The sequence below is a fragment of the Rutilus rutilus genome, assembly GCF_951802725.1.
Source record: "Rutilus rutilus genome assembly, chromosome: 25".
Classification (NCBI taxonomy): Eukaryota; Metazoa; Chordata; class Actinopteri; order Cypriniformes; family Leuciscidae; genus Rutilus; species Rutilus rutilus.
The window spans coordinates 18,157,444-18,179,587 of NC_140229.1; the positions used below are offsets into that span (position 1 = coordinate 18,157,444).

General features: G+C 40.2%; 1 protein-coding gene across 3 annotated transcripts in view; it reads left to right on the forward strand.

Annotated features, from left to right (window-relative positions):
* Nucleotides 1-2,219: 2,219 nt before the first annotated feature.
* Nucleotides 2,220-22,144, forward strand: part of zmat4b (zinc finger, matrin-type 4b) — a 40,583-nt gene continuing 20,658 nt past the window's right edge. Inside the window, exons 1-5 of one of the 3 annotated variants that reach the window (XM_084400232.1) lie at nucleotides 2,220-2,328; nucleotides 7,270-7,371; nucleotides 7,709-7,781; nucleotides 16,644-16,733; nucleotides 21,781-21,937. In XM_084400232.1, the coding sequence (XP_084256358.1) occupies nucleotides 7,725-7,781; nucleotides 16,644-16,733; nucleotides 21,781-21,937 (304 nt within the window). In that variant the 5' untranslated portion in view covers nucleotides 2,220-2,328; nucleotides 7,270-7,371; nucleotides 7,709-7,724. The remainder of the gene's footprint in view (nucleotides 2,329-7,269; nucleotides 7,372-7,708; nucleotides 7,782-16,643; nucleotides 16,734-21,780; nucleotides 21,938-22,144) is intronic. The other 2 variants (XM_084400230.1, XM_084400231.1) reach the window with 2 other exon arrangements.

Sequence of the window (22,144 nt, forward strand, 5' to 3'; positions counted from 1 at the left end):
TTTAAATCCGGACAGCATGCATTTCAGTTTTAACATAACCAGGACTGATGATAACTGGCTTGGGTGTCGTGGATCATGGATTTGGCAGAGATGGGAGTTGTAGACTTGATTTGCTCTTGCAAGTCTCGAGATACAGACCTGACCCCTACTGTGAGGTGAGAGCAGATTTTGGCAGGAGGGAAGGATTTCATAAATCAGCTGATGGCCTCTCATACCTCTGGGATATAAAAACATCTTTTTCATATGTTTCGTTAATGACATTGACAAATTGAGAATGGGGTAAAGTGGAGTCGTATTACATTTAGCCACTACCAAGAGAAGTTAAGATTTTTTAATCTTTAGGCCTACTTCATCTATTATTTTATTTCTTGCATTATTACATTTGGTTTGGAGCCTGTCTGAGGAAAAGCTTCCTCCAGGATTTTGTTTTCCTCTCCTGATTTACCCATAATACAGTTTTGGCACTGCAAACTCCCTGATGATTGAGAGAAAAAAAATCCAGCTCTAAATCTCAAGGCTGTTCTTTCAACATGAGAAACATATGAAAAACAGTTTGTTCAAATTTATGACTGTCACTCAATAGGCTGATATATTGGCTCAAGGAATTCTCAGTCTCTTATTTCCACAATCAAGGCCTGACCTTTATACTGAGACAGTCAGTCACTGTGATGCCTGTAGAAAGTGTTATAAACATATCAATGTCTCATATGACACATGACAGCCGCATGTTTATATCCAATGATAGGGTATATGTAAAGCAATCAACTGATTTATGAAATACTCCACAGCTGCATCCATCATCTCCATCCATGCACTTACACCAGATCCCCAATAGAGGGAAGCACCTCCTTTACTTTAGCCTATTCCTTTTTATGCAGTAGGCCTACCTGTTGAACTCTGCGACTTTACAAAATGTGCTTGTGTCAAATGTAAGGAAATGTTTTTTTATTTATTTTTTATTAAGGTTTGGGAAACATGCTTTTTTCAGGTTTATGCACTTTAACTTGATTATTTATATGATTATAGAAACGGGAATCTAAACAGGGTGAAAATTAAGAGGTAAAATTGATCAAGCTTTAAAACCGTGAGTTTATTTTTAAAATATTAAAACATAGGCTACATGGGGACATGAAGATGCTGCATAGTAGGAATGACCCTGATAAGAGACACTTCCAATCTGTTAATAGTCAAGCCTGCACATCTAATGAATCATCAATTCAATAAAAATACATTTATTTTCTCAATATGTCTGTGTTTAACATTATTTAGATCAGACCCGTACTTTTTGCTTACTCCTTTATGTGTACTGTGAATTCGGATATACTTATTTTGTCACATAGTGTTTTTTGCCAACGTACTATATTAGGGAAGTATGCGATTTCGGATGCAGTCCTAGAATAGATAAAAGTAACGGTGGTTTTGGATTTTATACTGACACCTGTTGGCCTGGATGCATGAAGTTTGTTTGCAAACTGCCGCCCGTCTCACACCGAAACTGTGTTTATCTTTTTTTAGCGAAATTTTCCACCGGACAAAATTGCGATTGTTAACTCATGATTTCTGTTCTGTCTGTGCGCACCAATCTTGCACTTCTATATCTACTCCTCAACCAGACCACCTAGAGACTTCGGGTTTTCGGCATTATGTTAAGGAAGGTCTAATCTCGGGAACGCACAAAAAAAAATCCAGGAAAAGATTTTGGATTTCCTGGAAATTCCAGAAAAAAATCCGTTTTTTTGCAAATTTCTCGGCAACCATAACAGCTATCGAGTTGAAACAAATTGCAATCGATAGCTTCTAAAATTTACAATAATATTAGAAAAAAAGATTTGATCAAAAATCTTTCCTTTATGCTTCAAAAATTGAATTTTGAGTGTTGTGATCCCATGGCGTGAGAAAATTGCGCTAAAACACTCACTGAGTTTTTATTAGCCTACTTGTTTTGTTACTTTTTTTTTATCTTTGTTATCCTTCCATCTCCCTACATAATGAACATTGTTGGATTCAAACTTAACACTACAATCAATTGAACAAAAATAAATAACAACTTGCAACAGAACATAAGCTTTGTAACGCATTTTAAATAACTCACGTGTTCTTCCAATTTTCAGCTGCTCACGGATTTCACGTTGTCGATGTCTGGCGGAAGCAGCAGCCAATGAGCGCGCCGGGGGGCGGAGACTGAGCAGTCGACGAACATGGAGCTCACTGACACACACTCACACAGCACGCTCAGCATCACTTCACACACACTCTATGGACTGTATCAGCCCTCATATGACCGTCTGTTCCGATCACCTGCACCGAGAATACAGTTTGGAATTACAAGTAAGCTTTTATCTTCACTTTTAAGAAAATGTTCATTATTTCTCATTCATCAAAATGCATGAACTTGCACAGGTGCAACTTTCTTTTTTTCTTTTTTGTTTTGTTTGAGTTTATTATTATCATAACTAGCCTCATACTACGACTGCCATTACTACTACTACTACTACTACTACTACTACTACTTACTATATTCTAAATACGTTTTTAATGCTACTAAATCTCGAATATCTTTCTAAAGCTGAGCATTATTTAAACACCATACATGTCAAGAAACTGATAAGGGGTCTTCAACTATATTGGATCACAAGTGTTGTTATTTTAAACAAATATGGCTACATAAAATAACGTTTTTGGGTAGCCTATAGGCTACATTATATGCAGAGTTCATATTTAAGTTGTAATTTTTAAGACATTTAGGCTACATGACCAAAAGTTCTGAATAATACAGGAATATGTCAGCTTTCCTAAGATGTCTAGAAACTGGAATATTGGTTTAATCTTGTTATTATGGCAATCATGTTTATGGCACTTGCATAATCAGAATATCAGAATTTTCTTGTTCATATAAGTACAGTCAATGTCATCAATAGTATCATGATGCTGGTAACTTATCAACTGTCTTCTCCTCATCTCAGAAATGGTGGGTTTTGTAGGAATAAAAAGAAAGCACCTCCTGTGGCTCCTATGATAGATTTTTTCTCTTCACTTCATTCTCCATTATAATGTTCCAAATAATGGAAATTGCATCCCCCCCCCCCCCCCCCCCCCCCAACTTAAGGGAAATCAATATGTGGTTGTGGAGTTTACGCGAGGCAAGCAATCACTTTTCCGCACATGAAAGAAGAGCGTTATGCTCATCTGCTCAGGTCTTTGTTAGCCGGAGCTTTTATTGACGTGATTTACTTTGACAGGAGAGACTCTGATAAGATCCATCTCTTCAGAAAACCATATCTGGCCAAATCGTTCTTTCTAAAAAGCAAAATGCTTGCCTCCTTTTTTCCTCTTGATCTTTTTTTTTTGCGTTATATGTAGAATTAGAGTTATGTCAGGATAATTTGTAAGAGATCTTTAATGTTAGATTTCGGACATTTGGATTTCTAGACCGTCTTTGGAGTGACACCTGATGGATGCGTAATGAGCAAGTTATTCACAGTTAGGTAAAGTCTCAAATACAGTGTCTGATAAATCATGGTATACTTCCCAATTGATTTCTTAAACTGTTGTAATCCTACACTTCTAAATTAAAGGTTGAATTTCTGGGAAATTGCCAGGTGCTATTCTGAACTCCATTTGACCCATTGATTATCATTTAGAAGGGCTTTTGTAGTAACAGTTCATCCTGAATTATGCAGTGCTTTACTTTTGAGGAAGCAGACTATTATACAAATCTTTACTACAAAAGTTCAATGCATAAGTGAGAATGCATTTGTTTGCTTTTGAGAGAGGATTGATGGCCTTTTTTGGAAGTAATGATTTTGGAATATTGAGTGTAAAGTCATGGACTGCAGGATGCTGCAGGGTGTTATTTCGTTTTTGGGGGGGCATCAGAGGGTCACAGACTTGCAAACAATTTGTCTGGAATAGTTATGGGATACTTAGCTGGTTTGAAGTTACCCCTAGGGTGAGAAAAAAGGGTTTGAAAACAACCATTATTTTATTTTTTATATAAAACTCTTTTATCATTATTCAAATTTCAGTTGGCAATGCCCTTGAATCACAAATGAGCCCTAAGCAGTTGTTTGCTCAGATCTGGCCCCCCGAAGTCGAATCTAGAGCACCATAATATCTCCCATGACAATCTCAAAATGGATGTGAAGGAGTAAAGAGTCATCAAAGCATGTGAAAAACATGTAAACTGCAGAATTATAGGGTTGTTTGTATTTTTAAAGCTGATTTTAAAGTAGGCCATTTTCTGCCTTATTGTCTGTCTTCATACTTTTTCTATTTTTTATTATTATTATACGTCTTAAAAATAAGGGTTCTTTATTGGCATCTGGTTCCATGAAGAACCTTTGAAGGTATCATGACATGGATTTTCTTTGGGGTTCACTTATAATGTTAATATTTAACCCCTCTGTCTAAAAATGATCCGGCTCCTTTAAGGCTGATCGCCAGTGGTGCAATAATATAAAACTATTTGTCGATGTTTTGCTCTAGAGGCAGTCATATGAAAATGACATTTTCCTTTGTGATGTCACCAAGCTGGTTTTTGGTGCTCGGTTACAATGCTTTTTCTTATTCTGAGGTGGGCGTTTTAAGCTATGAAACTTGCCGATGGTTTAATGGTACAAAGATGTCAAAAGATCAAGAAATTTCTAGATTTCTCATGTCATGATCCCTTTAACAATACATGGAAACCTTCCATTGCACAAAAGGAACTTCAGATTAGAACATCATCAAAGCTTTGCTGAAAAAAAACCCTTTTGGAACCTTTGTTTTTAAGAGTGTAGATTACTGTCAGATTAATAAAAAATACACCTGCTGAATTTGTTAGTTCATCAAAAAAAAAAAAAAAAAAAAAATATCATCTTTCACTCACCCTCCAAACTTGAATGACTTTCTTTCTTCTGCTCAACAAAAAAGAATATAATTAAAAAAATGTCTTTGTTCATTCAATGAAATTCAATGGGGTCCAATGTTATGCTGTTGGACCCCATTAAAGGGATAGCCTAGTTTCATTTTCTTTTCACCCAAAAATAAAAATTTGCTGTTAAAGGGTTAGTTCACCCAAAAAATGAAAATTATGTCATTAATGACTCACCCTCATGTCGTTCCAAGCCCGTAAAACCTCCGTTCATCTTCGGAACACAGTTTAAGATATTTTAGATTTAGTCCGAGAGCTTTCTGTCCCTCCATTGAAAATGTACGTACGGTATACTGTCCATGTCCAGAAAGGTAATAAAGACATCATCAAAGTAGACCATGTGACATCAGTGGGTTAGTTAGAATTTTTTGAAGCATTGAAAATGCATTTTGGTCCAAAACTAACAAAAACTACGACTTTATTCAGCATTGTATTCTCTTCCGGGTCTGTTGTCAATCCGCGTTCACGACTCCGCAGTGACGCTGCTGACGTAAGACGCTGCTGACGTGTTATCTGGTGCGCCCGAGCTTCGTTTACAGTCTGAGCGAGACGCACGCTGTATTCAAGCTATTCTACATTGTTTGTATTTTGGTATTGCTATATTTTTTTAAATGGTGCGTAAGTGTGCATGTCGCGGATGTCCTAATCGCCAAAAACAACCACAGCGTCTTACGTCAGCAGCATCACTGCTGAGTCGTGAACGCGGATTGACAACAGACCCGGAAGAGAATACAATGCTGAATAAAGTCGTAGTTTTTGTTAGTTTTGGACCAAAATGCATTTTCAATGCTTCAAAAAATTCTAACTAACCCACTGATGTCACATGGACTACTTTGATGATGTCTTTATTACCTTTCTGGACATGGACAGTAGGCACATACATTTTCAATGGAGGAACAGAAAGCTCTCGGACTAAATCTAAAATATCTTAAGCTGTGTTCCGAAGATGAACGGAGGTCTTACGGGCTTGGAACGACATGAGGGTGAGTCATTAATGACATAATTTTCATTTTTGGGTGAACTAACCCTTTAATTTACTCATCCTCAGGCCATCCAAGATGTAGGTGTCTTTTTGTCTTCAGTAGGTCAGTAAAGAAGATTTTTAGCTGAAACCGTAGTCCTTGGTGATTTATATAATGCAAGTCAATGGCTACCGTCACTTTAAGAGTAAAAAAAATCCTATACAGGCAAAACAAAATGAATACACGTGGCTCCTGATGATTCATTGAGGTCTTATGAAGCGAAACGATCAGTCTGTGCAAGAAACTGAACATTATTTACAACATTATTACCTGTAATCCACAGCCTCTGCGCGTTCTTGGGATAGTTCTCCCAAAAATGAAAATTTGCTGTTAATTTACCGGCAAACGTACCTGAGCGCGTTCACAGCAGTCTGGAGCGCAATCTTCCTGTTGCATAATGACGTATGCATGCGAGCTCAAACGTTGGGAATCTGTAAAAAGTCAATTTTCCCGATTGAGCTCATGCAAGCGAACGCAATCATAATTTTTAATACAGGTTGCGGCATCCAGGATAAGCACAAGTACGTACCACTTTGATGAAAAATACAACACGCTCATATCCTTTTAACAAAACCAGTAGAAACACTCTTCAAAATATCTACTTTTGTGTTTCACAGAAGAAAGAAAGTAATAGAGGTTTGAATTTGAAATGACACAAGGGTGAGTAAATTCTGACAGAATTTTCATTTTTGGATGAACTATCCCTTTAAGATCCCTGTCAGGTGCCAGGAGCTTTCCAAACGAGAGCATGGTCCAAATGGATGACCTCACCTCCTTCTGTCATTAAAATCTCTCCTTATTATGACCTACAATCATTTTGCAGTGTCTAGATTATTAAAGGTCAGTATTAGGTTGGCGTCAGATGGTCCCAGATCAGCACTAAAAAGATGTCTTCTACAGTATGCCACTGCTTTCTCCTCCAGGCGTATATAGTTGTGAGTTGTTGCCTCTTTTGACACGGAGCAGTGCCAGATTTATCTCTCCTCTCGTCTGTCTCATTATACACCACTCCTCTCCAACCTCCCTCCCTCAAAATGTCACAGAATTCATCAGTTTGCACAAAGAATGTCACTCTACGATAAACCCAAAATGTCACAGCGATGAAATCTTGCATGATTGATGTCGGTGAGGTTATGACTGTACAAATACACTGAATATTGTTTGATTATCCAATCAGGTGTTTATGTGGTTTATTTTCTCACTGTTACACTATTAAAAAGTTTGTGATAATGAGTTTAGGAAAGTCTCGCAAGACTTCAGACCTCATCTAGTTTGGAGTGTTCCTAATGAATGTGCGAAGCCAATAAAAATACTCACACTGATATTCCTTTTCAGATGAAGTCTACGGAAGTGGATCCGGGGTTATTCACTGACAGCTACTGCAAAGTGTGCAGCGCTCAGCTTATCTCTGAGTCACAGAGAGTCGCCCACTATGAGGTGAGTAACACACACACTCACATTCACACAAAGCATAAACATTTACTGATAGCTGTTAATTTGATCCGCTGTCAATAATTTTCCACGGTCTGCTGAGCACTTTCTAAAAGAGGGCAGATAAGTAGGTTAATTAGATTTTTGTAGCTAATATTCATATGCAATTAAAAAAGGGGCATGCATTTCAACCTCCATCAATCATAGTATGTAAATAAATTTCGTTTTTGATAATATCAAGCTAGAAATGAGAGCAGATTGATATAATGCCCCACAATCCTGCCCATATGAAAAATCATAAATGAGATCAAAAGTGCATCTATATCTCAGTTATTTCTCCCAGATAACAATGGGATTAAATGACGAGCAACTGGAGATTTTGGTGCAAGTCTTTTTCTCTTGAGAAGCAGACTCTGGTAAGTTTCATAGTTTCAAGTTTCACAGCTGTGCTGCTGATTTTTGTGGAAATCATGACTTATTATTTTTTTTCAGTTTTTAAAGTTTGTCTTTACTGTGACTTTTGATCAATTTATTGCACCCTTGCTGAATAAAAGTGTTAATTTAAAAAAAAATACTAAAATCAAAGTTTTGAATGGTAGTGTATATTTCCATTTGTGCATAGAAATTAATTTTGTGGTCATTATTTATTTGCTAGGCTATGTCTAAAGCACATTTAAATTTGTTCTAGATCAACTGTGCTTTGGTAATAACCCCAATAAATCCACTTGAACCAGTACAGATGCAAGTCACGTGACTACACAAATTGCCCTCTTTGCGTAAGCATATTTGTACATTTAAAAAGAAGTAATTGCTTTTGTTTATTTGCATCAGTTAACGCTTCGCTGAAGCATAAACTGCAGTGGGATAAGCCATTATCGGGACGCATATGGATCACTAGCAGTGCATTGTCAGCTTTCTTTCTTCATAAAACTCTCCAGTTTTTTCCCAGCATCTCGCTATGGAGCCACATTGTTGCTGGCAGTTTCAGAGCTATTTCCAAGTCAGATAATTACATAGATTTGAATATCTGCGTTTGTGATTTGACAGCGGTTTGTCAGTGGTCAGTGAAATCTCAGTGGTTCTCTGAAACACCCAGCTGTTCCTCATTCGCTCCTTTCACCCTACACCATTTCACCAAACAACCTGAGGAATTAAATGTGCTGGCCTTTATATTGCACACCAATCATCCAGGCCACCAGACCAGCTGGGGCTCCCTAATCTTATTTGATATGATATAGTTGTTTGCCCAAAATTTAGACTATTCTGCTTGAATAGCATTGGCCTGATGGGAAACAGGAGTGGTTGATTTAGATGCATCATATTCTTCTTGCATCATATGTCATTACCTCAGCCATGAACAGTGATAGCTTAATTATTGCCTCTTAAATTTGCATGTCGCTCTCGTCTCCTGAGGGAATGGAGCCATGTGGTCGACACTTGGGCTGGCTGAGAACCAGCTGTTAGCTTGTTATCCCAATCTAGAGTCTGGTCTTGTCTGTAATATAATGTCTCTCATGTTCAAATGATGAGGCTTTCAACATGAGAAGTTCAGGTTTTATCTGACCTTCTTGTTGCTTGGCTTAGGTCATGCAGGACTGCTGTTGATACATGGATCGGCTATGTTCTGGACTGAATGAAAGATCGTATTTAGAGATTGCTAGCACACTGGGTCACAGTTGTACCCACACTTTGGTTCCGGAAGTATTTTATTTTCTCTCGCTGGTTTGACAGCTGCCAAAAAGATAGTTGCAACAAGATGGAAACCTCCACATACCACATACAGTGGGTGCTTACTTTTTTGGGAGGTTGTTTATCTTGAATTGTCCACAGCACACATTCCACAGCAAAAGAAGAAACCATAAGACTTTGGGCCCAAACTTTGGAGTATCTTAATTGTCTATTGGTTTGATTTCATTTGATTTGAGGAGAACTACCTACCCACCCACCGTTTTCTCTCTCTCCCTCTCTCTCTGTTCTTCTGGCTGTCTCAGTTTTGTTTTTCTTTTGTTCTATCTGTTTCATTGTTCACTGTTTGGGATTTTTAATCTGTTGTTTTACCACTGGTTTAACTGTCAAGTGCAACAAGTAGATCTGGACTTTAATACTTATATTGCTTATTATCCTTTTATTAAAGGCACACTATGCACTTTTCTGTTTTTGTCAAACAGCGACCCCTAGAGTCGCTGTGGAGTACTTGTATTTAACGTTACTGTCGTAAATACCACTCACTCAGAGCCGTCTCTGCACTCACGACCTGATCCCCTCCCCCCTGTATACCGGTACCTGTTCAGTAGGATGGAAGCGTCGGACATCGAACAGGCACAGATAGCCTCTGAAGATGTCTACTGACTAGGTAATGTTTCACGATTTCATACAAATATGCCAGCTAAAGTTTGCATAAGCGCAGTACACATGCCATACGAAACCTGAACCAGACAAAGGACTACGTGATAAATACACATCACAACACCTGAGTTCGGCTGGTAAACTTGCTCGTGAGGCAAGCTGGGCAATAAAACATAACGCAAAAACACGTAAGAGAAACAACTGTTTGTTATCAAGTCTGCTAACAGCTCTGCAAATCGATAGCTAGCTAGACATATGTGGAAATTAGTGGACTGGTCTTATTATCAACATTGGATGAATGAACAATTTCGTTGACATACAACAAGCAAGCGCAACAACATACAACATAGAACGCAAGCAAGTTTACAAATAAGAGATTTACTTACTAGTCCATCAACAAGAACACCAGGTCAGCATTGCTGTTGCATCCTTTGCTGCTTTTTAGCTCTCGCCAACGAGTGAAAGCCTGACCGAGTGTCTCAGTTCCTCGTTTTCTTTTCCTTGACTCTTCCGACCGCATTTTCTTCGTCGACTCTGCCATGATTCACGTCTGAAATGCGTGCTAGTGTCTTCCATAGAGGCTGCTTCATATGTTTTTGATGTATGTGATGTCATGCTGTAAAGCAAGTCGTGATCCTCGCGAGATTTGTTGGGACGCCACCTCTCAAACTTGCATTGCTGGTTTTTCCAGAGGCGTCCCCCCCCCCTGCTTTACTATGGATTCGCCGTACTATGAGTTCGTTTACCATCAAAATGATTTCGAAGCTGTATATTAAGGTACGAATCTTGCATAGTGTGCCTTTAAGTTGCTTATGCTCATATCCCCAGATGTTTGTTTTGGCATGTACATACTGTATACTAAAGCAGTAAGCCCCAAGAAGTCGTGGTTTACAGTGAATTTAGAACAGCTAAGCGTCATGGCTTCACGGGGCTTATTGCTTTTATAAAACGGTTAGTCCTTAAAAATATTGATGTTTAATATTGATTGCAGTGACACAGTAATACTGATGTAATTAGGTCACATGTATATGATTGTATATGCTACTGCTTCAAATGCGGCTCAACCAATCAGCATCAAGGACCAGAACTATCCTTTTTATAAATATCATTTGTATACTGTTCATAGTCATTTGTATATTTTGCTGCATTTTATTATGTCTTATTTGTTTGTTTTTTGTAGATCTGTCATTTTACTTAATATGCTTCCTCATAAAACTGTTAAAAAAAGTATCAGTAAAATGTTTCAATTTCCTTATTTATGGGGAAAAAATATTATATTAAATTTTTTATGATAAAATATTGTTTAAATATGACAATAATAAGTTTTTGTGTAGGGAAAACTATGAAACGTCTCGGTTACGTATGTACGTTACGTCGGATGACGACGAATGGGGTTTCGCTTAGAAAGCCTCTCACCTTCGAGTATACAAAACGAGCCAATGGCAAGAAAATGCCATGGGTCTGCGGAATTTGCATAGCGTAAGTCCGCCCCACGTCGTGGGTATATAAGGAAGTACGCTGGCAACATGCAGATATGTTTCTTCGCTGAGGAACCGAGACTGAACTCCGGCGTTCCAGCGGTACAGCGGAAGTGGCAGGGAGACGTAACGTCTCCGTTCCCTACTCAGGGAACGAGGGTTACATACGTAACCGAGACGTTCCCTTTCGTGGTCACTCCGAGTTACGTCGGATGACGTTGAATGGGCCACCTCGGCTGTCTTCCAGTGCCCTGCAATCCAGATTATAGAATCTCGCGAATGTGTTAGGTGTCGCCCAGCCTGCAGCTCTACAAATGTCTGTTAGCGAGGCGCCATGCGCTAGAGCCCAAGAGGATGCCACACTCCGAGTGGAGTGGGCCGTCACACCAAGGGGGCATGGTCGACCTTGCTGCTGGTATGCCAAAGCAATGGTGTCCACTATCCAGTGAGACAACCTTTGCTTGGAGAGAGCCTTTCCCTTCAGCTTCCCACCATAACAGACAAAGAGCTGGTCTGAGGTCCTGAAACACTGCGTTCTGTCTATGTAAGCACGGAAGGCGCGTACTGGACAGAGCAGTGCCAAGGTTGGGTCTGCCTCCTCCAAGGGCAGCGCTTGCAGGTTCACCACCTGATCTCGAAAGGGAGTGGTGGGAACCTTGGGCACATATCCAGGCCGGGGTCTCAGGATCACGTGAGAGTTAGCCGGCCCGAATTCCAAGCACGCTTCGTCAACCGAAGAAACGGTCTGTGTCGAGGAAAAATGGAGACATGGAAGTAGGCGTCATTCAGGTCGATCGCTGCAAACCAATCCTGCGGCCGCACGCACTGGAGGATGCGTTTGGCCGTGAGCATCTTGAACGGCAGCCTGTGAAGGGAGCGGTTCAAGACGCGCAGGTCGAGGATTGGCCGTAACCCTGCACCGGATTTCTTCGGAACAATGAAGTAGGGGCTGTAGAAGCCGGACTTCATTTCGGCTGGAGGGACAGTCTCGATCGCACCCTTCGCCAGTGGGGTGGCGACCTCCGCTCTCATGACAGGGGCATTGCCACCGACCATAGTGAAGCAGACTCCCCTGAAGCGGGGAGGAGACCGCGCGAACTGAATCGCGTAGCCGAGCCTGATGGTTCTCGCGACCCAGCGGGACAGCCTGGGAAGCTCTAGCCAGGCTCCCAGAACTGTACCAGTGGGGTCACGCGAACCACAGACGTACCCTCGGTGGTGCAGCGAGGCGGAATGACCGGCCCAGGCATGGGTGGCTGTCCCCTCACATCAACCTGGCTGAGCCCATTCCTGGACCACACCTGTGGACATCACCTGGCCCGGGATCACGCAGGTACCGATGTCGCCCGTAGAGCGAGGTCAGTAGTATGCGTGGCGGATCAACCAGGCTCGGACATGGGAGGCATAGCGTCCCTGCGTGGGGGCGTGGTCTAGTTTCCGCGTTCTGTCAGTGTTGGCCAGGGAAGGACCAGCATTCCACGGCGGCCTGGTCTGACAGAACTCCCGAGTCAGCACTGCCGCGAAGGCGACACACAGCACTGCATGCCTGTGCCACGATAGTGACAGAGAACATACAGCCCATGATCGCCACGCAATCGAGTGCAGCGAAGGCGGAGGACGCCCGCGGGCCGCGGTAAGTCACAGGGACCCTCGTGAGCCGGAGGCATCCTGATGCACGTCTGGGAGCACTGGGAGCGAGTGCTGTAGAGCAACACGCGCCCAGGAACCAATCGTAAGCCTACAGTGTTCGGGGGGAGGGCGCCACTCCAACCGATGCTTTCAGCTGCCCGGGAAAGCATGGCCATCAGCTCTGGATCTGACTCGACTAACGCTGACACTCCCGAGGGAGGCAACGCAGTCGAATCCTCATTTCCAGAGGAATCAAGCCCGCCTTGTGATGCTGTGAGTGACATGACACCATCTGCTGGCGTCCCGAATGGAAACACTGGGTCCCCGAGAGGAACCAGGCACACACGGAAGCCCCACGGTTTGCGATGTGGAGGGGGGCGTGGCCCGAGGAAAGCTCCTCGGAATTATGCCACACCATAACCCTCAGATCACCCTGGCCACCAGCCAAAGTATCCCCTCTCGAGGAAGAGATAGATTGGGGTGGCAGAGGGGACTCTCACACAGAGATCATTGAGTCTCGATCTATAAACATCGCGATGGTCATGTTCCCGCAGTGAAAACATGACTCATCCACGAGCACTGCCGAGCGTGATTAAGCGAAACAGCGCTCATGACCGTTAGGCAGATGAATCACGCGCCCACATCCAGTAAATACACGGGCGAGCCGTCTTGAAAAAGACATGCTGTGTGCAGCTCTTTTAGAGAGAGGAAAAAGCTCAGCAGAGTGCTGAAGCTCCCAGGGAGAAACACACACACTGTCGGCAGATCACTGCACAGATCAGCAGCAGGCAATGCGATCTCGCTGGAACGCGCCGTCGCACCAACACACTGAAGAGCCGCTCGTCTCGTAGAGTGAAGATGATTCAGAATGGCTTGCAGGAGTGAAGAGAACTCCGAAGCGAAAACATATCTGCATGTTGCCAGCGTACTTCCTTATATATCCACGACGTGGGGCGGACTTACGCTATGCAAATTCCGCAGACCCATGGCATTTCCTTGCCATTGGCTCGTTTTGTATACTCGAAGGTGAGAGGCTTTCTAAGCGAAACCCCATTCGTCGTCATCCGACGTAACTCGGAGTGACCACGAAAGGGAACTATATATTTTAGGGGATTGGTTTAAAAAATATTAAATTAACAAAAAATACAAATAAATGACAACTCAAATAGGTTGATATATATTCACTTTACTTAATTTAGTGGCATAAACAATTAGGTATGTAGAGTGCCATTCCAAAATGGACAGTTTGTAACAACTGTTTTTTTTTTACAGAATTTTCCCTTAAATTTAATAAAAAAAACAAACAAGTTTTTACATTGTTACATTGTTTATAAGCTGTTTTAGGTTGTAAGGAAGCTTGATAATGTCATAAGCGATGCTTTTTGAGTGTACAGTCACTGCAGGCATTTTTTTCCCAGTGATTCCTTTGTAACAGTGACTTTTCTGATTGGTGCATCTTTCTTTGTGATTACTGTAGTTTTTCAACTAAGCACATTCTACAAAAGCCATAACAATCTTATCTGTATTGGAAGGTTTGTATGTTATTGATAAAATGAATAAAAATGAGATAGAGTTACACTTACAAAACCCTCCAGTTGCGCTCTAGCCATCAAATGTATCGTAAAACGTACAGCATGTTCCCCATTACAACAGAGTGTTACATCTGCTCAACAGCGCTTTTGCTGTTCTTTCTTTTTCCTCACAGAATTCAGAAAACAAAGCCCTGTGTTGTAGGCTTGTTATTGTCAGCCGGTTGGTGCTATAATGAGGACGCTAGAAGTTTGCTGGAGACGGAGCGATGAGGCCGTGTGGTCATGCATTTAATGAGACCGATCCCAGTGTCGCCACCACCCCGCTGAGGAGAGCCTAGCTTACAAGAACGAACAAACTCAACACTATAGCCTTAGCTTCTTCGCTTATTATAAGAGAACAGACAGTTAGGATCAATGCCAAACATTTGCCAGAACCACCTGGCATCTTTATGCACCCTGGGTAAATGCAGACACAATGCAAGTGATTCAGTTGACGTATTCAGTGTCAGATACCTAAAGCATAGACCTGATATTGCATCAAAGGGCTGAAATGATCAGATAAGCAAGAGGAAATGGAACAGGTGAGGGAACGACTCAGGGCTGAATGATGGGATCAGGACTATCCCGGGTCAATTAGCACCTCGCTGCTCTACATTGAAGCACCTCACAGTGGTGAACAGTGTCGAATGAGGACAGTGGAATATCAATGGATCAGACACAAGGTCTGCTTGACTAAATGCATATTTAAGTAGCATTTGCATAATGACGGAAACAGTTACTTTGAGGATTAAAAGGGACAGTGCAATCTAAAAAGTCATCATGTAATCCCCCTCATGTTATTCTAAACCTGTATGAGCTTCTTTCTTCTGCGGAACATAAATGGAGAAGTTAGCAGGATATTCAAGCTGGCGTTGTCAATATCAAAATGAATATCAGCCTAAAAAGCGACATGAAAGTATGTTGCGTCTTGAAGAAATTACTTATCTCATGAAGCATTTCAAATTCCGTAAAATTTACGTAATAAAGTTGAAAATGTTACTAAATTGACTAAAAGTGAATTATTGTAAGTACAAAACACCATATATTTGAGGATTCAAATATATACAGCTAAAAAAAAATTAAGGGAAAAGAGAACATTTAGCAGAATGTTGTTTTCCATTTCCATACAATGAAGATGAATATGAGCCAAAAAAGCATCATAAAGTAGTTCTTACTAGGGTTTTTCGAACTGGGATCTGGGGAAAAAAGAATAAATGTATTTTTTTTAGGGCTCACAGTTTTTAATTAAATCAATTTTGAAATTAAATATGTTTTAAAAAAGTACATTTACTGATTGCTTCTGCTTTATAAAAACAGGAAATCATGAGATTAATTACAATTATTTATTCAACTGACAGCCTTAAAGAGTAAGAAATAACAACCAAATCTGTTTTTATTTTTATTTGAAAGTTTTATACATTTAACATTACTGTAAAAGTGGATAGAAGATACGCTGTCAACTTAATATAAAGTAAATATTCTCAGAAAATATTTGTATTTATTTTGAGTACTGTGTCAATGTAAAAGACAATTGTTTAATTTCGTAAACAACACTGTAAGTGGGTCTTTATACATGAAAACATACAGTGTATTTTATTTTATGAAGATATATCGAGTACGAGTTAATTGGACTACATTTATGATACTTTTATGTTGTTATTTTTGTCATTTACATTCATGAAAAGACCTACCAGGACATTCTGCAAAATCTCTCATGTGCTCCAGATAAAAGAAAGCAATACAGGTTTGGGACGACCTGAGGTTTCATTATTGTGTGAACTATTTCTTTAATGTCTGGTCTGATGATTCATCTTTCTGCCTTTTAGATTTCCAAAAATCCTTTGTCTTGCAGGCACCCTAACTGCTACAAACCGTTTTAGTTTATGGTGGCTTTTAAGGAGATTTACTGTTTTGGGGCAGATATCTCCCTGCTTGATAATGGATTGAAGAACCCTCTGTGAGAATTACTCCTCTGGTGCCTTTTCACTGCTCATATGGTTGGGCATTCATCTGCTACACAACAATCAATACAGACCTTTATCCACCCACCAGAGCGATCATTCAGAGGGGCACATCAAGCTTTGAGAAATGAAAGCAGTGGTCCATAATCTTGTTCCTGTAGCTCTGATGAGAATTGTTTGGGTCGGGTCTGACATTGCTAAGCTTGATAATCAATGGCGAGCTGTTTTTTTTTTGTCAACACTGGAATGAAACTGGATACTTGTGAAACACTCTCTATCTCATTTTCTTGCAGAGTCGAAAGCATGCAAACAAAGTTCGCCTGTATTACATGTTACACCCAGTGGATGGTGGCTGCCCTGCAAAGAAACTTCGGACAGACAATGTAAGTGAAGAAATACGCCTACATATGGCTTTTTAATGTACATGCATTGGCACTGATAGAGAATTTGTTGCTAGTTATGCTATTTGAATTTGTTAGGATGCAGAGAAAAAAAATACTAGCACCCAATTCCAAGCCACTTTCCTTCTAAAAAATTGAAGCTGGCAGTTTCATTACTCCATTGAGGAACCCAAGATGTAGCTACCAGGAAAAACGGTTTTATGTCCACAACATATTGATTGACATGGATGACCTGCTCGTCTAAGCATATTACTTCTGCCCAATCCCGCATCTCTCACATTTCACATCTATCATTGGGGTTTAGTGATGAAGTGGATCTTTTAGAAGTACGAAGAAAGACCCAATCCATTTTGTTACAACTTTCACATGACAAGCTGTCACTTCATGTCACACATGGCTTGTGAATGTCTGCGGTTTGGACTGCTGAAGGTCTAGAGGTTTCATGACTGGTACAAACTAGTTGAGGTTTTGCTAATTTTGAATGGATATATTAGGAAAAACATTTCTTTGTTCTTGAGTGCCTTTCTTATCAAAGCGAATTACATCAAATCTGTGACAGACTTACATGATTTGTTTCCTCTACAAAAAAATCTTATTTTACAAAATTGTATTTATATGATGACATGAACTTTTGCTTGTAGAACAAAGTCTGTTTCAGATTACAGTTTATTCAGGCCAACTCTGATTGACCTGAATATTGTTAATAAAATATAATATAACATAATATAATATAATAATCTTAAACAATATTTGAGTCATTGTTTTTATATAAACAATATCACGCGAGTAGCCATTCGATATTGCTCTATATAAGCACGGCTGTGATTCAGGCAGAGTGTCGTAGGTAATCACAGCGTGCTGATATACAGCAATGTCGCATGGCTACGAGTGTGATATTGGGTTTATACAACAGTTCGACAGCACAAGTCTGTAAATAAAAAAGAAACTACAGCGGAGTGTCTTTAAAACCCTCTTTTGTACAGAACTACTTCCTTCCGCTACGGATTCAAATCTCAAGTTTACAGTTTGACAGTTGCGACCGAGCCTCCATTACTAATTCTAAAACGTCACTTTAGGGCTAGTAACGATGGAACACTGAGTAGCTTCATTGAAGCTTATTGTATTATGTAGAGTATTATGAGAGAGCGATAAGGCCAATTCACACCACAAAGACAAATGCCAACAAACAAGTTGGCCGTTTGATTTAGAATGTTATGAAAAATTACACACTGCCCCAACAAACCCCAACCAACGCTGACAGGGGTAATACACTGATCTGATAAAACCCAACAAACGTGTTTTTTGCTGTTGGGCTGAGCGGTGTGAATTGGCATATAGACTAAAGGCTGATTTATACTTCTGCGTCGGATCTACGCCGGAGCCTCTACGCTGTAGGCAACGCGTTGGTTTTCATGTATACTTCTGCGTCGTTGTCCGCGTTGACGCGCAATTACACTTGCAGAGGGAGCATGTGAAACCCGAGGGAGCGGTCCTAGCAGACCAATCACAGCGCTTGCGTCCGCGTAGAGTTGACGCGTTGTTACATTTTTGGAGAGGTGGATACGAAGGATACGCGCGCTACACACAGCCTACGACGTAGCTACGGCGTGAGTTCGACGCAGAAGTATAAATTGGGCTTAAGCGAGTGCATTACCTGCATCTAGCTGATATTCTTCAGGTCAATCTTGTATTCATAATCACAAGATCAGTTTGAAAGTCTGCTGAGGAAAGCGATATCTTTGTCCTTTTAACAGTTGAGTTGAGAATGAAAAGAGGACAGAGTCTCTTTTTTTCTTTTTTTTCTTTTTTTAGAACAAAACTGTGTGGGCCAATAAATGCAGTGCCACATTTAATACCATCTTTATTAGGGCACTGGGCATTGCAAAGATTTTTGAAATCTTGCTGAATATTTTCTAAACAAGTATATTTATTTCCAGTTGAATTTTCTGATTTCCCATGCCCCCCTCCCCCCCTCACTGGTTCTTGGTCCCCCCCTGTGGTACATGGGCGCTGAGCGGCGGCTGACGGCCTGAGCTCAATCTCCGAAAGCGTCTAAACAGATTGTAAAATAGGCACTATTATTATAAATGAGTCACATATTTGAGGTCTAAATAACTACATTCTCACCTAAAAAACTCTTAAAACTACATTTTGTGACACAACAGCAGTAGTATTTTTAAAAAATATGGTGGATTTGCTCGACCGCCATGACAGTCGCCACAAGCGGAGTGATACAAACGGTGAAACTGTTAAAGTGCTATTACTAGGTAAATATCGCACGACTGGAAAAGGCTTGTTGTATATAATATAATATAATATATATAATATAATATAATATAAAAGTGATATTTCATACGATTGACATACAGTCAGTCATGATTGGAGGACCACCATTATCAAACCACTGTTATGGCATTTGAATTGGTCATATAGTTGAGATTTATATTCAAGAGACACAGTCATGGAGATCAGTTCAGAAAATGTTAGCCCAGGACTTGAATATTACAAGCATTTTGAGGGAATGTTGGAAGCTGCTCCACAGGGGAAAAGGGGTGTTGTAGGGTGCAGATGGCAAGACAGAGTTTTGTTTTTTGTTTAGTTAAATGTAATCGTTGCTCGCACCTGTGTTTGACCCCAATTCTTTCACCTTTTTCATGTACTTAGCCCGATTCTGTGACGCATCCACTGTGTGTGGTTGAATCAAGCTCAAGCCTAACTGCGGAGCTCTGGAAAACGTTTGTGTTGACCTTTTCTTGTGATATATAAGCATAGTTTTCTAACCTTGATTACACTGAATCAGCATTAGATAAGAAGACAATTTTAATTCAAAATAACAAAATAAAGTAACTCCCGCAGACACACTTATAAAGCATCTATAAACATTTGAGTCTCTGCACATTTGAATCTCACACTGGTTTGTTTTCTTTTGTCACTGCCAGCAATATTAAAGAATTTGCTTGAAATTAAAAGAGATGCTTCTCTCCTGTGCAGACATGATGATTGTTTCCAGTCAAGGTCAATATCTAAATGGACATTGACGGTTTAGCTGCAGATTGGTGAGGTTTTTTCCCTCGGGAGGGTAAATAAAGACATTATGGCGTGTCAGGAGAGGAATAACAAGAAGCAGAATGAGTGGACACAGATCAATGCCCCGTGGAGGGATGACAGACCTCAGTTCAAGCTCAAGGGTTATAGAACAATTAAAGCTCAGAAAGTCAATCAGGTTCTCATTATTTCATTAGATTTATTTCATGCAAGAAAAAAAATTGTAGATCATGTCATTTTTCCATGGAGAAAGGAGAAATTTAGATTTGGATTTTCTTACCACAAATGACAGCTCATGGATTGTATTAAGATACTTTTATGGTGCTTTTGGTATTTGTTGTTTTTTGGGGTCCTTTTTTAAGTTTGACAGACATGGTATCACTATAAACTGTTGTTATATTGCAAAAATTGCATACCGATTCTTCAAACACTACTTTTGTATTATAAAAAATAACAGTATACAGGTTTGAAATGACATGATTGTAAGTAAAAATGACATAATTCCTTAAAGACGCAACAACTAACCTCTGCTCTTAGTTTTTTATTTATTGTTGCACGTCATTGACCTTGCAATTCCACTTTCTTAGTGTTCAGGATATTGACCATTGATTTATATATCGATCTGAAGAGCAGATGTACCTGTAAACAGTGAATAAAGCAATAGCTCAGCAGCAATGCTGGAGAGTAGCTAACTAAACTTATAGTGACACCAATTTTTAACTTAAATTTTCCAGTAGAAAGAAAGTGTGATTTAGGTTAATGTATGAAACAAAATTCCCCGAATCGAGTCACTGTGAAGAAAATAAATGGCATTTTAGATGTAGTTTTTATAACAAAACATTCAGCTGCTGTCTACTGCTATATGTTTTCAACTTGTATAATCACACACTCACACACACACACAGATAGATAGATAGATAGATAGATAGATAGATAGATAGATAGATAGATGATAGATAGATAGATAGATAGATAGATAGATAGATAGATAGATAGATAGATAGATAGATAGATAGATAGATAGATAGATAATTCAGTTTAAAATATTGTTTAAGTTAAAAAAATATTGCCCACTCAAGTTTTTGTTATGTTTAAAGCAGCACTCAGTAGCTTCGGGATTTCTTCGCTGTATTCTCGCTTTTTGCTCGCAGGTTTCTCTCTAGAGCTCCCCCCACAGCTTCGGAATAGATATTTGACAACACTGTTGTAAAAACTCTTTGGTGATTCTCAGACACCAGAGGCTATAGATCAACGACATCAAAGCAGATGGGACATTCTTTAAAACGTCTTCTTCCTTCGGGTTCGGACAGCGTGAGGGAGCGCAATAATGACAGTATTTGAGCAGATTTCTTTTGGCCGTAAAGCAATTGTTTACATCGCGAGACCTGATATCACGCGATACTTCCTGCCGCGGCGGCCGGCGGCCCGCCGTCTCAAAGTTGCAAGTGCGAATTTTCCGCTCACGGGCACCAGGGGGGTGCGAAACGACCACCATTCAACCCGAAATAAGTAATATAACCATTCCAATGACTCCGAAGCTGTTCAGTTAAGGTAAAAAAGTTACTTAGTTCACCTTTAATAGTTCAATTAATAGTTTACTATTAGCGTAGTAGTGCAACTACTTTTTCAAATTGTACTTTGACTGCACTTTAAACAACAATTAGCTTTTACCGAAAGTTTCGATTTGACTTCCACAACAGTGTTTAGAGCCAAATTTCAGTCAAGATGAGAAACTCAGAGTGGTTGCATCAGTGCAGGAAGTAGAATATATGCTACACCGTTTTTAGAAGTTTTTAAATTACTTCTCCACAGCGCGTCCCACATCTGCCAATTTGACAGCCAAATTTCATATCTTCCTCTTAAAGTTATGATATAACACATTTGCTTCATAAATCATTCTGTTCTCCAGTATTATTAGCTGAAGATGATAAACGGTCCTGGTTAAAGGATATCAGAGTATGTGTCTGTCTCTGTGTCGTCCCAGGGCAGTGCGGAGGGAGACGTGGACAAGAACAAGTGCTGCACGCTGTGCAATATGTCGTTCACTTCAGCGGTGGTGGCCCAGTCACACTACCAGGGCAAGATCCATGCCAAGAGACTGAGGCTACTGCTGGGGGAACCACCTGCCATCACATCCAAAGGTAGGAGATCAGCTCCACACTGACTAGATCACCGTATTTATGAAGGCCAAGCTGTTCCTGGATCAGTATTCATACTCAAATGAGTTTTACATGCATATGACGTCTTAAGCAGTCAGCGGGGAAGTGACCTGTTTAGCCATGGACAGACAGATATTAGATAATTAGGCAATTTGTTCTTGAGAATGAGCTCATTATTATTAATGCTCA